The sequence below is a fragment of the Balaenoptera musculus genome, chromosome 7 (genome assembly GCF_009873245.2).
Source record: "Balaenoptera musculus isolate JJ_BM4_2016_0621 chromosome 7, mBalMus1.pri.v3, whole genome shotgun sequence".
NCBI classification, from domain to species: domain Eukaryota; kingdom Metazoa; phylum Chordata; class Mammalia; order Artiodactyla; family Balaenopteridae; genus Balaenoptera; species Balaenoptera musculus.
Genome location: NC_045791.1, coordinates 32,346,241 through 32,364,380, shown reverse-complemented (window position 1 = coordinate 32,364,380; position 18,140 = coordinate 32,346,241). Strand labels below are relative to the sequence as shown.

The following is an 18,140-nucleotide window of genomic DNA, read 5'->3' as shown; positions in this document are numbered from 1 at the left end:
CAAATAATTATTTTCACAAGTTAAAACTTGAACCAGTTCTAAATTTTCTTTAGAATCAAATAGTTATTGCCAAACAAATTAGCAAAATTTACATTAAAAGTTGTAAAATACAATGCTGGTGGAATTACTGTTGGTGAATATTTACAATGATGTATTAAATGTCTTAAAATATTTATAATCTTTAGTTCAGGATTTCCATTTCTAATAATCTATTTTAAATACAGAGGAAAGAGGTAGAGATGCTAATTTTTATAAAAGGGAAAGCTGAAAACCACCTAAATGCTACACAACAGAATAAACTTTATTCAACTGATAGAAAATAACAGAAGCAAATACCATTTCAGTAACTAACATAAATAACGTGGAAAATGTTTATGTCATAACATTAGGTGAAGAAAGCAAGAATCAAAACTCTAAGATGTCAATTATGTTTTAAAATATAGCAATATAAAAGACTAGAAGAAAATGTCTTTAAAATAGTTTTAAAACAAGCACCTGTGGAAATTCATCTTCATCTGAGCTGTGAAAGTCATATTGCTTAATGTCACTCTTATTGATCACAGGCAATGTCTCAGGAGTGGGTTGCTGAGATGTTATCAAAGCCTCTGCTTTAGGCTTCTTTGGGTACTTCTTCTTTTGACGAACCACATCAGAAGCCTCTTCTTTCAAAGACAAATGATGCGGGTGCTGTTTACATGACGATTTTTCCCCCAAAAGGAAGAAATGACAATCATTTTAGAAATCACGAAAAACTATACTGCTCTTTGAAAAACATACATTTTTACCCCAGAGGTGATTTTATTTTCTGGTTTTAATATGCAAAAATTATTATGTGACCATAAATTGAAAAATGTTTTGCTTTCACAAATTACAGTGAAAAATAATTATGACACTTAAATTTACTTTTTACATTGTTATCAATACTTAAACTAAGATGTTAATGATTTTTAAAAATTGTTCTATTATGCAATCCAGCATTTAAAAAGTATTTAAATTCTATTTTAATTTTATTTAAATCTACTAATTAATGATGAAAATTACAACTATTTTTATTTTTTAAATGACTTGAATTAGATTATAAGTTCATAAATTCATTTCTATGTTCATTTCTAATTTTTAAAAATGTCTACATGTGGGGTAACTTTTTTGAGACAGATAAGCTTATTAATTAGGAAAAAAACTTCACTTTTTCAAATGAATAATTACTGCCTCAACTGAACAATAATCAAACTGTTCTCAGGTACCCCAGAGTTCAGGGTGGTATGTGAGAGGCCATCTGGCAAAGAGACTGACTGATGGGGTGGGTTCTAGCACCCACCTCTCCTCAACAGAGCAGCTCTGTTTCTGTTTTAACATATTGGCATTCTTTTAATAAATAGGGATCTACTACTTTAAAAAGTTTGAAAATGACTGTTCTAGGCATCAAAGTACAAGCACTATGAAAGTGTAAAAATATTGAGGAAGTTATACCTTTCCCCATGTAGCTCAGATTTTTGTAAAAACTACTTTAGGGTCAAAAATGTTACACATGATGAAAATGTTGCTTAAATGCCAAGTTACTGAGATATAAATGGTTTCATACAATGGATATAGCTATGACATCAAAAAGAAACCCCCAACTTCTCAGAAACTACTTATATTTTAAGGTGGGATGTGTGACAAAGGAAATATAGTTAACTATGTGAAATAGGGTAGAGCAACAATGGATGCAACCATATGTCTAAAATTAATATTTAAATAGAGTGGGTGTTTAATCTTAGAGATGATCTAAAATAAGAATCAATATATAACAAAGGCTGATTCTGTCAGTAATTTGGGGTTGAGATTTTCATATTCTATGCCTACCAATAATATGCCCTGGAAAAGCATTGATTTATATAAAAAGGATTTTTAAAAATAATGTACAAAATGACATTTATTGTATTGTTTATGGCGAAGCAAGTGTGATTTAAAGGTTAGGTGGGCTAGATGCCTGTGATTAATAAGAAAGAACTTTGCTGTTTGAATTGACATGAGTTGAATAATGGAGGAGTCTTCCTGCTCCACATTCTTCCTTGACCTTTAGGAATGAACCCATGAAAACTGAGGATTGTGCACATTTTTAAAAGATGAATTTTCCACAAACACCCTAAGTCACTTTTAAGATCTTGCTACACAGTACAGCTCTACTGTCTAAATGCTCAGCCAATAACCTGTTTCTTTTTAAAATCTAAGCTCCTTAAAGGTTTTATTAATTTTTGTATTTCTCAACTGAATACTTTAATATTCACTTGGAACAGTGAATAATGAATAAATATAATTCTTCAGTCTAAGAAACTAAAGTAATTACTAGTGCTCTTTATTAGGAAGAAACTGTGATCTAGAAGTTATAGGACTTTTTCAAGTCAAGATAGATAGCAACTGATAAATGCTGGTTATGGCAATGGTGATGACTATAAGAATAACTTCCAATAGTCTCAATGAAGAAAGCTTTAATTTTAGATTTTGATGCCTGCCACTATGATGCAGGATTTGCTAAGGCTCGTGATAATAACTAAGCTTTAATTACCCATATTCTATAAAGAAGCAGATAGCATAGTTGAAAGCACACGGTCTTTGATGTTAGACCTAGACTCAAATTTTGAATCTGCCACTTAACAACTGTATGATCTGGAAGTCACACAGAGGTAAAAATCTATCTCAAAGGGAAGTTATAAGGATTAATGAATCAACGTGTGTATAAAAAATCCTAGCAAAGTGCTTGGCAAAAAGTAGGAACTCAAGCATGTTAATAACTTTCTTCCTTAACCAAACTATTATAAGACAACTTCAGAAACCAACTGTCTGATCAGTATTACCATACATGTTTCTCCCCAGAAGATATTCACCTTAGTTTTACATTCTTGGACTTTGTGATGATTTCCATTATGAAGAGTTGCTGGAGTGGCATATAACTCTTTTTCTGATCTATTGATCTTCACTTCATTAAGGATTTCACCACCATAGTCTCCCAAATGATATCTTGAAAAAGAAATAATATGTAAGAAAATGTTACAGTTTAAAAATAAAAAAGAAATAAAAAAAACAATGATACTTCATTTACTTGGAACACAACTAATCAAACAGAGCTAACAATTAATCAGACTATTCTTAAGAGAGAAAACTTACGGGAATAAAGAAGCCCATATTTGGGATTTAGTAAAAACAAAACCACCCTCCCACCCCCACCCACCTAATCTCTAAGGGACACAGAAGACGGAATCCTCATATATTTTATATTTTCAAGCACTAGGAAGTGATGTTTAGAATGCTTACCTCAGCAAACACACAAAATTTTGTTAGGTTTAGCATAGTCTACTTAATTATGTAAGAAAAGGATGATTACATCAGAGAATACATTTTCAAAATGCAATGAAACAAGTATTTCCTAACTAATCAGAAAATAAAATCAAATAAACATTTATTTCTCTCAAATTCTGTCTAATAGAAACTTTAATACAGAGAATTGGACAAAATGATCTCCAAGTTCTTTTCTAAATACAACTCAATGATTCTGCAACAACAACAAAAAATTACGTATAACAGAGGATCTACACTACAAACAAAAATATCCCCCAAATTTGCAACCCGAACTGGTAACTTAATCTGATTTAAAAAAAAAAAAAGTAGTAATCACAATTTTCAAAAAATGTAGATTCTGTTAGATAATCAATTTCAGTTGTTATAAAGCTTAAATTTGGTTACATTTTGCCTATCATTTGACTAAAGCTGTTACTGGTTTGTAATAGTAGCAATGTTACCTTTTTTCCACAACTTCTAAGGTTAAGTGCAATAATTCTCGTTTTGTTTTCTCTCTTCTCTTAATCATTTCCAAAATTGTTATGGCTCTACTAAACTCTCGTCTCAGTTTCAACATCTTTTCATAAGAGGCTTCATCATTCTTACGATTCTATTGAAAATAACAAGTTTAGAAGAATAAATCCAATTGTCCACATTTCCAGCTACATTCAACAAAATCTTATCAGACCTAAATTCATTCTATAAAAGCAAAATGTTAAAAAATCATCTAAAAAGCAACTACATTAAGAGAACCTATTTAACTCTGAAAATAAAAGTATAAGCAGGGCTTCCCTGGTGGCGCAGTGGTTGAGAATCTGCCTGCTAATGCAGGGGACATGGGTTCGAGCTCTGGTCTGGGAGGATCCCATATGCCGCGGAGCGGCTGGGTCCGTGAGCCACAACTACTGAGCCTGCGCGTCTGGAGCCTGTGCTCCGCAACAAGAGAGGCTGCGATAGTGAGAGGCCCGCGCACCGCGATGAAGAGTGGCCCCCACTTGCCGCAACTAGAGAAAGCCCTCGCACAGAAACGAAGACCCAACACAGCCAAAAGAAAGAAAGAAAGAAAAAAAGAGAAAATTGTAGTCTTAAAAAAAAAAAAAGTATAAGCAAATATCTCAATAAATATTAAAAAAAAATGTTGCCAGCTGCTGAAAAGATGGAATGACATAGAAGGGATAATTCCAATGTAAACGAAATTTTTAAAGTCTGTCTGAAACAAAACCTACCATATCAGAAAATGTAGTCTTTTCATATTGTTACAAGGTATTTTGCAATGACAGAGGGAAACAGTTGTCAAATGAAGGTTACCTAAAAATAGCTAAAATGAGTGGCTTATTCATCCATCCAGCTCTGTAATTGGGGATTGGACAGTTCAATACACTACAGTGTAAACATTCATAATGACAAGCAAAGCTTCACTTCAGAAACTCAGATATAAAACTGATTATGGGATATAAAGGATCTCAAGGAATGGAATGATCATGCTTCAGTGTAGTAACACTTCATTGCAGGGTAGAAAAGACATCTAGTGAAAAGTCTGAATTTCATTACAAGTTCTTACTTTGAACTGTAAGAAGTAACTTGAACTAACTCACAGGTGAAAGTCCTATCTAATAACTAGAGAAGGCGCAACTGTAATTAGCAGCATCATTTGCATATAAAAGTAACTGTTAATAAAAATATTTTGTTCAATTAAATATCCACAGAACACTTACTTTATATTAGGCATAGAACTATTTGTTTAAAAAGAGACCACTACCACCCCTCATTCTATATGTCTAGACAGACTGCATTTAAGCAAGCTTTCCATACCTGACTTAATAAAGCAATATGACATTAGAAAGAACCCAAAGTAAGCCAGGTTTCATACTTGAGGATTATAAAAGAGAAAATAAAACTTGAGAAAGATTCAAAGTTTTACTTTTTTTCTTTTGTGTATAGTTTATTATATTTGAAAATTAATCATCACCTATAAAACATTACCTAAACTAAGTCCCATTAAGGTAGTGCATACCGAATATTAAAAAATACTATGTTAATAAATCATCCTTTTATCTTATCCAAAGGAAATCAATCTTTTTTCCCCCTTCAGTAGTACTATGTGACAAAAGGTAAAAATCTAAAGCATGGTATTAAGCAAATATTTTTTTGTAACCAGGCAGCAATAATACCTTCTGATTGAAAAAAAATTAACATTACCAAGAGCAAATATTAAAAGTGCTCACTCTGTACAAAGTATTGCACATGCCCCCTATCCTCAAAAAGCTTAAAGTCTAATAAGAATGAGAGAGATACAGATTCAAAAGATGAATAATAATAGCAGCTGAACCAAAAGTGCACCAGAACCTTTTAAAATTGTCCTCCTTTTCACTAAGCGTTCCTCTTGGACTGTGTGCTTCTCCCCTTTCTTACTCATTCATTTCCCGCTCTCTTTAGGCCCAAATAACTAGTGTTCCTAATTTTTCTTTGCCCCAGTCCTGCCCTTTCTGCTCTACTTTTTAACCTTTTATTGTGAAATAATTTCAGATTACAAAAAAGTTACAAAAAAAGTATAAAGAATTCCCATATATCTTCATTCAGATTCTCCAAAGGTTAATATTTTACACTTGTTTTATGTATCTCTCTTTATGTATGTATCTATGTATGTATGTACATACACATTGTTATGGACCGAATGTTTGCATCTCCTGATAACTCATATGTTGAAATCCTAACTCTCCAATGTGATTTTTATTTGGAGGTAAGGCCTTTGGGAGTCCTGTAGAATGGATTAGTACCCTAAGAGACCCCAGAGAGATCTCTTGCCCTATCTGCCATGTGAGGACACAGCAAGAGGACCATCTATGAAACAGAAAGTGGTCCCTCAATAGACACCAAATCTGATAGTACCTGGATCTTGGACTTCCCAACCTCCAGAACTGAGAAATAAATGTTTGCTGTATAAGCCACCCAGTCTAATGCATTCTTGTTACAACAGCTCAAATGAACTAAGACACATATACATGTATATATATAAACACATACACACATATATAAACTATTAGCAATGGTGTTTTAAATATTTTTTGAGAAAAGTTGAAGATATAATGTTCCTTTATCCCCTAAACACTTTAATATATATTTTCTAAAAACAATGATAATCTCTTATACAATCACAGTACCATTATCGAAATCAGGAAATTAACATTGATATAAAAACTATTACTGGGGTTTCCCTGGTGGCGCAGTGGTTGAGAATCTGCCTGCCAATGCAGGGGACACGGGTTCGAGCCCTGGTCTGGGAAGATCCCACATGCCGCGGAGCGGCTAGGCCCGTGAGCCACAATTACTGAGCCTGCACGTCTGGAGCCTGTGCTCTGCAGCAAGAGAGGCCACGATAGTGAGAGGCCTGCGCACCGTGATGAAGAGTGGCCCCCGCTTGCCGCAACTAGAGAAAGCCCTCGCACAGAAACGAAGACCCAACACAGTCAAAAATAAATAAATAAATAATAATTAAAAAAAAAAAACTATTACTTAATTTACAGACTTTATTCATATTTTGCCAATTGTCCCATTAATGTCCTTCACAGCAAGAAATAGTTATGTACATATTTTATATATTTATATAATGTTGCTATAAAGGACATTAATGGGACAATAATAACTTTTATTATTAAAATTCATTAATAATAATAAATTCTTTTTCCTGGTCTAGGACCCGATTCAGGATTAAAATTGCGTTTAGCTGTCCTGTCTCTTTACTCTCCTATAATTTGGAACAGTTTCTCTGTCTTTCTATGGTGATCATGACCTTGAAAGTTTTAAAGAGTAGAAGCCACTTATTTTTGTAGAATGTTCCTCAATTTGGGTTTCTTTGATGTTTTTCCACAATTAAATTCATGTTGTAAACTTTTGGTAGGACCATCACAGAAGAGACACTGTGTCTCTCACTCAGCATATCAGGAGTTAAATGATACCTATTTGTCCCATTACTGCTGATGCTTTGATCACTTGATTAAGATGGTGTTTGCCAGGTTTCTCTAGTCAAATTAGTATTTTTCCTTTTTTAATTAAAAAGTATGCTGTGGGACTTATATAAGCCTCTTGTTTCTCATCAAATTTCCCCCATCAGTTTAGCTTCCATTAATTCTAACTTTTGCCAGAAACAATTGCTACTATGGTGGTTGCCAAATGGTGATTTTTGAACTCCATCATTCCACTGACATTCATAAGTTGGAAATCTATGGTAAGGAAAAGTGCTCTCTTTCATCTATCTATCTATCAATCATCTACTCATCCATCTATCCATCCAACCATTTATATCAGTATAGACTCATGGGTTACTTTATGGGTTATAATCCATTACTCTCCTTATTCTGACACACAAACTTGCCCAGATCTGATCAGCAGGGTCACCCTTTAAGCTGGCTCCTGAGACCTTCTGACATGGCTCCAACATTCTTCAATCACATTCTTATATTCTGGCAAAGCAGAATGTTCCAAGCTTATCTTTATGCTTTCCTAGCACCAGACCTAAAATCAACCATTTTTCTAAGGAGCCCTGGTTCCCTTTAATGGAAAATGGTATTTAAAATCAAGATTTACATGCTACTGTAATTGCTTCTATACCCTCTCAGCAAACAGAGCTAGGAAATAAGCCTGTAATATATTTATGTACATACCCATGCATAGATCTATATCTATTTCTAGCTATATCAATATTAAAAACTGTAAGTTCATACTGACATCTTTTCTGTGCTTTTAAGATGGCCCTACTCCCTATATTCAAATCTACTCAATTCCCTTTACCCTTCTTCACAACTGTCTCTGCTTGGAGCAAATTCCTGTCTTCTTGTTCCAGTTACATATTATAGTTCTGACCAACTGCCAAATCTATAGGGAAGTGGTTTTCAAACTGCTGTAATTTAGAGTTAACTATAGATCTTTTTAAACCAAGGCTAATTCACGAGTGATTGTTATGTGCAGCCAGACTGAGAACCACTACCCTGGAAGTTTCCTCTCCTAACTCTCTTGCCACACAGAGGGAGGAGAGAAGGCACAAACGTTAACAGTTTTAACTATGGGGTTAAACATATAAATGTACATGCTGATTCAAGACTTCCCAGTCAGTGCACTCAGACACGCTGGTACCTTAACACCATGTCATTTGAGAATGTCCTAAAGCACTTAAGCACTCCCAAACTAAACATTAGTTTAATGATTAAAATTAAATTATAGACTTCCAAGCAAATATTTCAGAAGTCCTTTACTCTAGCCTTTGCATCAGCTATATAAATGTTTTTAAGTTTGTGGGAATAGAAAAGGAAGCAGAGGACCTCTGTTAGCTGGTATTCATTTTTGCATATCCCAATGCCTGACCACCTCCTGAACACCTAGGGTGTTCGCTCTTGATTGCTTTCCTAACTTTCTCATTTTAAAACTCATAGACATTTCTAAGCAGCAAGAGTGCACATGAAGGGGAATAGTCTTTGGTCCCATAACTGAAACAGAGAGGAATAAAAAGACCATTGGAAAAGAAAATATACCACCTTGGAGAGGAAGATGAAAATAACAGGTAAGAGAAAGGGTAGGAATCAGAGTGTCAGGAAATTGCTGGCCTAGTTATTACACAATGGAGAAATGCCTAAACACAGGAACCTATTTCTAGCAATTCTCAAAACACGCTGGTTAGAAAATAGTGATTTAACCTATTTAAGAATAAAACATATTTAAACATTTGGAATATTGTTTGTATGTCAATAAACACTGATAATTTTAAGTACTTCATATCCGTTCACTAAAAGAAGCCCAACAGTACTTTTCCTTCAAAAGACATTGCTCTAAGTCTATGTTTTGCAATACATCTGAATCAATTACATTTCTTTTAAAAAGTAACTGGAAGTTCAGATTTTTTCAATAATTCAGATAAACCTCTCCTTCCTCATGTCCATATTTATAATGCTTTACTGTATTTACAAACTTATCTCATTATAGTCTTTTCTAAACAAGGCATTAAATCTTCAAGAAATATCTAATATTTCCTTAGCTAAGAACCAAAACACCAAATTGAAAACTCAGTCGGGGTTAGGGAATGTCATATACATTTGGGAAATCCAAGAAAGAGTTATAAAAACTCTGGTTGTTAACCAGTAGGGAAGTTTCCCCTAAAATGTACTATCCCCTGGCAGCTGTTATGCTTCACAGCTGTTATATTAACAGCTGACAAGGACAAGCATTCAATGTTAGGAGAAACAGGAATCCACAGAAAATGCTTTGCCTCCAATTATAATTCCTCATGGTTTTTACATTTATATGTTCCTAACATTCTGCAATGTTAGAGAATGTGTTACCGTGTCTGATGTTTACCGTTAATTATGAGAAATGGAAGGCAGTGACTACCAGTCTGAAATAATGCTTTCTTCTATACCATATCATTTCACAGCCTGAGACCCCGTTTCTCTTAAAATTCTGGCTCATCTTGCTTCTGAAAGCCAGATTAGGACAAGTTTGTCAATTCGAAATCTGACACAACCGACAACTCAGAAAAGGAGAAAAAGGTTCCATTGTGTTACTTGAGACTGTTAGCAGAACAGGCTTGAAAATGAACCTTTCCCGACTTCCCATGACCCCACAGTAGTTAGAGGGAGTAAAGTCCATTTTCACATGCATGATTTAGAATATGGTTTCAAAGGAACTCTTAAGCTTCCCAGAGGATATGTATAGAATGTACAGTTTACTGAAGAATTCAAAACTTCAGTTTTCCTCCTAACACGAATTTCCTCACATCACTTCAACTGCAAGCCTAAAATGGTATAACCAATAGATTAATAAAGCCCATAGGTATTAAATAAACATTGCAAACAACTGGGGGATAGAAGCTACTGAATAGCAGGCTTTCTAATATAAAGTTCAACAATGTCATTAGCTTCTCTTTATATTCGAATTACTCAAAATTACTCAAGCTATCAGCAAAAAAAAAAAATATTGGTCTTAAATACTATCAAGGTACATTCAGTTAAATCTAATTTGCATATTACCTTTCGAGTTTGCATTTTCTCTGTTCTCCTCCGAAAGGCAACATAAGGGTCATTGTTGGTAGAGCCATCTCTTTTCTCTTGTTTTATCTGAGGAATGAGGGATGGTCCCCTGCAGTTTTTACGTTTTCTCACCCAGTAGTCATATACAGCTTTAATAAGGTAATCATCTTCGTTTAGCAGCAGTTTTGCTTCTTGAAGTGTTACAAGCTAAATAAAAAATAAAAAATGTCATCAACTACAATGCTTGAAAAAAAATTAAAATTAAACTATACCTACAGGAAAAAATGTGATCAGTCTAACAATTATGATCAGATATCATGATGGCAGAAAACACAATTCAATTTAATCTAACAAAGACTTTATTAATAAGATTTACCAAAATTAGAAATTTGCCCCAAGAGGTAGCGAGTTCCACCACTTAAAATATTTAAGAAGCCTGGATTAATGATAAGACTACAACAGATTTATGACTCAGGAAAATCTTGAACTGGAAGACATCCAGGGTCCTTCAAAATTCTGATATTCTGGGATTCCACACATTGGAGGATCTACTAGTTTTCAATAGTCTACTAGCTTCTTTCAGTGTTTTTGTTTTTCAACAGAAACTAGAATTTACAGGTGGTTTCTTTTTACCTCCCTCCAAAATAAACTATGAATATTTTCTAACGTATTGCAACTAAATATACACATGCCTCCTTTGAAATTGAAAAGGACAAACTTAGCATGTTTCCAGAAGTTTCAACACTATGCAATCTTGAATTTCTTGTACCAATTACATATATAAACAATTCCTCTAACAAAGCTGATTAAATACTAGAGAATCCTTGTTCTAAACACTCATTTTGTTAATGACATTGTCATGTCTGGGACAGTGGCATCTCAGGGATCTATTTCTCCTTTATCAGTGCAGCCAATATATGCTGACATTATCTCAAAGTAAAGTTTGTAGAAATTTGCTTGGTCACATCTGTTTCCTTGCTCCTTGTGAAGATCAGAGAGGCTAATCAGCTTTAGTAAGATGGATTAGGGGTTACACATATCCATTTATAGTGAAGCTTAGAAAAAGATTATGGAGTTTTAGGGCTGTGAACCCTTACTGAAGTGATGCTATCCCAATCTTCTTACTTTTTTAAAAAAATTTATTTATTTATGGCTGTGTTGGGTCTTCGTTTCTGTGCGAGGGCTTTCTTCTAGTTGTGGCAAGCGGGGATCACTCTTCATCGCGGTGCGCGGGCCTCTCACTATCGCGGCCTCTCTTGTTGCGGAGCACAGGCTCCAGACGCGCCGGCTCAGTAGTTGTGGCTCACGGGCCCAGCTGCTCCGCGGCATGTGGGATCTTCCCAGACCAGGGCTCGAACCCGTGTGCCCTGCATTGGCAGGTGGATTCTCAACCACTGCGCCACCAGGGAAGCCCTCTTTTTACTTTTATCATTCTAGAGATGAAGATTCATTTTCAAAACAAATTGAGATATCTCCTAAAAACTTGGAAATGACGGGAAAATTTTTATCACTGAAATTTTAAGATCAACATACTAATCAATTTGCAGGTTGTATGAATTCATTTTTTTTAAAAAATTTATTTATTTATTTATTTTTGGCTGTGTTGGGTCTTCATTTCTGTGCGAGGGCTTTCTCTAGTTGCGGCGAGCGGGGGCCACTCTTCATCGCGGTGCACGGGCCTCTCACTATCGCGGCCTCTCTTGTTGCGGAGCACAGGCTCCAGACGTGCAGGCTCAGTAGTTGTGGCTCACGGGCTTAGTTGCTCCGCGGCATGTGGGATCTTCCCAGACCAGGGCTCGAACCCGTGTCCCCTGCATTGGCAGGCAGATTCTCAACCACTGCGCCACCAGGGAAGCCCCTGTATGAATTCATTTGAAGAAAGCATGACTTAGCAAATAAACTTTGCTATGATCTGACTTCTCATATTGGTATAACCTCATGGAATAAATGTAATAATCATTTGGACTTCCAGTCCTATGATGGTGCTTACTAAAGCTAATTAGTTGGTTTCTTATTATAATTTGGCTGCAAGATGGTTTGACCACAGGAAGAGAATACAGATGGTATCAACTCAAGTATTCTAGTCCACATGACAATAAAATTATAAGTGGCCATTCTTTGGTTTATTCAAAGTCTCAGTGGAGTCAGCTTAACTGCATCTGAGACGCTGAGTAACTTGACCTTTAAAGTGGAGAGCCGCAGCCTGAAACATGAGATCAAACCAAAAGAACCAATATTTCCAAACATCAACTTTAAGTGGACACTCTCCCACTGCTAGCTGAAGTTCTCTGGAATGGTGATGTATACCTCCAAAGTCTACAAGGACGGTGGCAGAATAAAAATAGAGCTTTCTGGATCTAACAAAATTCCACCAAATGCTTAGAGCATAGCATAACTGGTAGCTCTCACGTGCTCTGGGGACCAAAGGGAAACAATGCTGTGATATGCTATATGTGCTTCAGCTGTTTGGTCATTCTGCTTCCAGTAAAATTTTATAACCTTCACTAATTAAATCAAGAACTTAATCTAACCTTTGAGTGGGGAGGAAGATAATCTCTTTCCTTCAACCAGCAGAGCAGTGGTGTTTCTTATATAACAACATTATCAAAATAACACTACTTCCTATCTTCCTGCAGGAGGTGTCAGGAGATTAAAACACTGCCTCAGATTTTCTTCTCTGGTGCTTGCCCCTGCTTTCAGAAATGTCCTGCCTGGTGCTTAAGTACCCTCTTTATATCTGAGGTAATAAGAATTCAATACACAGTTTAAACATCCTGACATTACTTTCCTATGTTAGCTGTAAGTGAACAACTGCTGGTTTTATATTGTCATACGGCCAATTTTTATTTTATTGGATAATTTTGGTTTTAGTCATTCTGTAAAAATTATCTTTAGCTATTCTAGGGCAACTAGTATCAGTGCCTCTCTACTATCATGGTGACAGCATCAATTTGAGTGGACAAGAACTATTTACAGATAAAGTAGTCACAAATTATGTGACATGATTAAAAATCCACAAAAATCAGAATCCTACTACTTTTATACCTAAGGAAAAAGTTCTGCCATTTAGCATTTCATCTACTAGAAACTAGTATTCAAGTGGCAAAGGGGTCTGTGATAAATTTACTATTTCCAAGACAGCTCTGACTTACTTGATTTACTTATTTTGGGGGCTTAGGGATGGGAGATAAAAATTCTTCTTCTAGACTGCAACAAGCTCCATGAGGACAAAGATCATTTAGTTTGCTTATATACAAAACTCATGGTCTAGCAATTTCAATAAATGCACAAGTACACAAATGAATAAATTACATGTAAAAATTAATGCTTTTACATATAAAATAGCCAATTAAGCAGTAAGTAGTTAATAACTACTATCAGCCTATCATTTGTGCTATAGGTTGTGGGGAAGATAACAAAAAAAACTTTAAGACAAATCCAGTACCTAAAGAAACTCACAGTATGGGAATTAAGGTTAGACAAATACAAATTAAACAATAAGAGAACAATGTAAGAACTTCACAACTGAGTATTAGTGCAGTAAGATAGAGGACACAGTCACAAAAAACTCCATCCGAGAGTGCCTGTGTTGGCAGCTTACGGTACAAGAATAAGTTCTGAGGATAGATACCAAAGGAAAAGAACAAGAGGTAGAGGAGAAAAGGAAGAGGAGATGAAGAAACAAGAAGAATCAGGAAAGATGGAAGTCAACAAATCCAATACTACAGGGATATTAAGTAGGACGCAGACTAAAATGAGGCTCCTGGATGATAATTAGGAGGCCATCAGTGACCTTAAACAGTGCAATATCAGTAAACTAAAATGGACTAAAAGGTAAACAATATGGCTTATCTTTTGAAAATTTAACTGTGACTTAAAAAAAAAGGAGAGACGTAGGGTAGTAGTTTATTGAAAATTTAGGGACTAAAGGAAAGGGATTTTAAAAACCCATAAGATCCTGAGTTTTGGGAGTCACTGGAGAGAGAATGAATACAGTATGGGATCATCTGGAGTTAAGAGAGTAAGTTAAGTTTTGAAAAGGTTAAACTTGAGAGGTCTGTGGACGATCTAGATGGAGATGCCAACACACAGCACAAAAAGAGAAAAAAGAAAATCCTGGGGCTTGAGAAAGTGGTCAAGGCTAAAGGTATAGGTATTACTATAACCACAAAAATGCTCAATGAGGTGATATTGCCACCCAAAATAATCAGGACAAGAATACCAAGAACAGGGCTTCCCTGGTGGCGCAGTGGTTGAGAATCTGCCTGCTAATGCAGGGGACACGGGTTCGAGCCCTGGTCTGGGAAGATCCCACATGCCGCGGAGCAACTAGGCCCGTGAGCCACAACTACTGAGCCTGCGTGTCTGGAACTTGTGCTCCGCAACAAGAGAGGCCGCGACAGTGAGAGGCCCGCGCACCGCAATGAAGAGTGGCCCCCGCTTGCCACAACAAGAGAAAGCCCTCTCACAGAAATGAAGACCCAACACAGCCAAAAATAAGTAAATAAATAAATAAATAAATAAATAAATTTATTAAAAAAAAAAAAAAAAAGAATACCAAGAACAGAATTTCAAGAAACCCTGATGTTTGCAGGAGTTGAATGAAACGGAGTCAGTAAAAGAAAATTAAAAGGAATGGTCATAAAGAAATCATAAGAAAACCAAAAGGGAATGAATTGTATTCAAAAGAACAAAGGTGAGGACAGTTTGAAGAAATAAGGAGAACTCAAATAAGACAAAGGATGGGGACTGAAAATAATCACAGACTTTGGCAACAAGAGTTTTCAATAATGACTTCACTGCAATAGTCTCCACAGAATAATGCCAGCAGAAGCTTTTGCCCCAGTCCATCTTTTATGTCTTTCTCTACCAACTTAATAAATATTGGTTTAACCACACACTTGATTCCTTGCCCTGGGATCTGGTACTATCCTAGCCCCCAAAGAGAGAAAATAAAGAATTCCATGAATCTCCCAGATCAGACACTTGGAATGAGGGGAGCCTTTTGCTATCTTTAATCCTTGGTTCTATTAATAAGACAATTTTCTTGTTCCTATAACAAAGCCTTCACCTTAATCTCCTCTGCAGAAAGCAGATGCTGTCAAGCTCTGAGAACCTAGCCAGTTGTTTTAGAGTCTGGAAGCTTGCCACTGAGCAAAGAGAACTAAAATAGGATGGTGCTGATTATAGTGCATAGTTAATTTACTGTTTACATGCTTTTTGTTTATCCTGTACCCACTTAGATGATAAGCTCCACAAGGGAAGAACTTCTGTCACTTGTCTTGCTCACCTGAGCGCTAAATAAATATTACTAACTGAATGAAAAAAAGCAAATTACAAAACACACAGCCGAAGGCTTCTGATGATATAATTTCAACCACCATGAGAATTTAAGAGCAATCATGGAAAACAGAAGAAATACCAAAAGTCTGATCAAACCTAGGATTGCTAGGAAAATTTACACATAAAGAAGAAAAACTGAAATTATATCTGATGCCAGTGATCAAAATCCTAGGAAAACTGTGAGCACTAATTATAATGAGTATCAATTTGATAATTAAACAAATTTCCAATAAAAAAAGACAATCCCTCAAAAAACAAACTAAGTTGAATTTTACAAACTTCAGTTTTAATGCACTTTTTTGGACAGTACACTAGATATTACTTTCCATCAAAATGGGGGATGGGTTCCATCCAAAAAAATGAGATGACAAAAAAAATATGTAACGGATGAAGGAGCAAGGTAAAAACCTACGAGACCAAAAAATGAAGAGGAAATAGGAAACCTACCTGAAAAAGAATTCAGAGTAATGATAGCAAAGATGATCCAAAATCTCAGAAATAGAATGGAGGCATGGATTGAGAAAATACAAGAAATCTTTAACAAAGACCTAGAAGAACTATAAACAACAAACAAAAGGGGATGAACAACACAATAACTGAAATGAAAAATACACTAGAAGGAATCAATAGCAGAATAACTGAGACAGAAGAGCGAATAAGTGAGCTAGAAGATAGAATGGTAGAAATAACTTAAGAGGAGCAGAATAAAGAAAAAAGAATGAAAAGAGAATCGAGGACAGCTTCAGAGACCTCTGGGACAACATTAAATGCACCAACATTCGAATTATAGGGGTCTCAGAAGAAGAAGAGAAAGAGAAAGGGTCTGAGAAAATATTTGAAGAGATTATAGTCGAAAACTGCCCTAACATGGGAAAAGAAAGAGCCACCCATGTCCAGGAAGCACAGAGTGTCCCACACAGGATAAACCCTAGCAGAACACAGTGAGACACATATTAATCAAAATAACAAAAATTAAATTCCAAGAAAAAATATTAAAAGTGGCAAGGGAAAACAACAAATAACATACAAAGGAATCCCCCTAAGGTTATCAGCTGATTTTTCAGCAGAAATTCTGCAGGCCACAAAGGAGTGGCAGGATATATTTAAAGTGATGAAAGGGAAAAACCTACAACCAAGATTACTCTATCCAGCAAGGATCTCATTCAGATTCGATGGAGAAATTAAAAGCTTTACAGACAAGCAAAAGCTAAGAGAATTCAGCACCCCAAACCAGCTTTACAGCAAATGCTAAAGGAATTTCTCTAGGTGGGAAACACAAAAGAAAAAGACCCACAAAAGCAAACCCAAATCAATTAAGAAAATGGTAATAGGAACATACATATCGATAATCACCTTGAATGTAAATGGATTAAATGCTGCAACCAAAGGACACAGACTGGATGAATGGATACAAAAACAAGACCTGCATACATGCTGTCTAGAAGAGATCCACTTCAGACCTAGGGACACATACAGACTGAAAGTGAGGGGATGGAAAAAGATATTCCATGCAAATGGAAATCACAAGAAAGCTGGAGTAGCAATACTCATATCAAATAGACTTTAAAATAAAGAATGTTACAAGAGACAAGGAAGGACACTACATAATGATTAAGGGATCAATCCAAGAAGAAGATATAACAATTATAAATAGATATGCACCCAACATAGGAGCACCTCAATACATAAGGCAACTGCTAACAGCTATAAAAGAGGAAATCGACAGTAACACAATAATAGTGGGGGACATTAACACCTCGCTTACACCAATGGACAGATCATCCAAACAGAAAATTAATAAGGAAACACAAGCTTTAAATGACACAACAGACCAGATAGATTTAATTGATATTTTTAGGACATTCCATCCAAAAACAGCAGATTACACTTTCTTCTCAAGTGCACACGGAACATTCTCCAGGATAGATCACATCTTGGGTCACAAATCAAGCCTCAGTAAATTTAAGAAAATTGAAATTGTATCAAGCATCTTTTCCAACCACAACGTTATGAGATTAGAAATCAATTACAAGAAAAAAGCTGTAAAAAAACATAAACACATGGATGCTACACAGTGCACCGCTGAATAACCAAGAGATCACTGAAGAAATCAAAGAAGAAATGAAAATATTTCTAGAAACAAATGACAATGAAAACATGATGGCCCAAAACCTATGGGATGCAACAAAAGCAGTTCTAAGAGGGAAGTTTGCAGCAATTCAATCTCACCTCAAGAAACAAGAGAAGTATCAAATAAACAATCTAACTTTACACCTAAAGCAACTAGAAAAAGAAGAACAAAGAAAACCAAAGTTAGTAGAAGGAAAGAAATCATAAAGATCAGAGCAGAAATAAATGAAATAGAAATGAAGAAAACAATAGCAAAGATCAATAAAACTAAAATTTGATTTTGAGAAGATCAACAAAATTGATAAACCTTTAGCCAGACTCATCAAGAAAAAA

The 18,140-nt window shown here is 35.4% G+C and overlaps 1 protein-coding gene across 2 annotated transcripts in view; it reads right to left on the bottom strand.

Moving 5' to 3' along the window:
• The window catches only part of EPC2 (enhancer of polycomb homolog 2), a 112,456-nt gene that overhangs the window by 18,820 nt on the left and 75,496 nt on the right, over positions 1–18,140 (bottom strand). Inside the window, exons 4-7 of one of the 2 annotated variants that reach the window (XM_036858209.1) lie at positions 10,335–10,541; positions 3,780–3,928; positions 2,868–3,000; positions 496–687 (exon numbers count right to left, since the gene is read on the bottom strand). In XM_036858209.1, coding sequence (XP_036714104.1) covers positions 496–687; positions 2,868–3,000; positions 3,780–3,928; positions 10,335–10,541 — 681 coding nt within the window. The remainder of the gene's footprint in view (positions 1–495; positions 688–2,867; positions 3,001–3,779; positions 3,929–10,334; positions 10,542–18,140) is intronic. The other variant, XM_036858210.1, reaches the window with a different exon arrangement.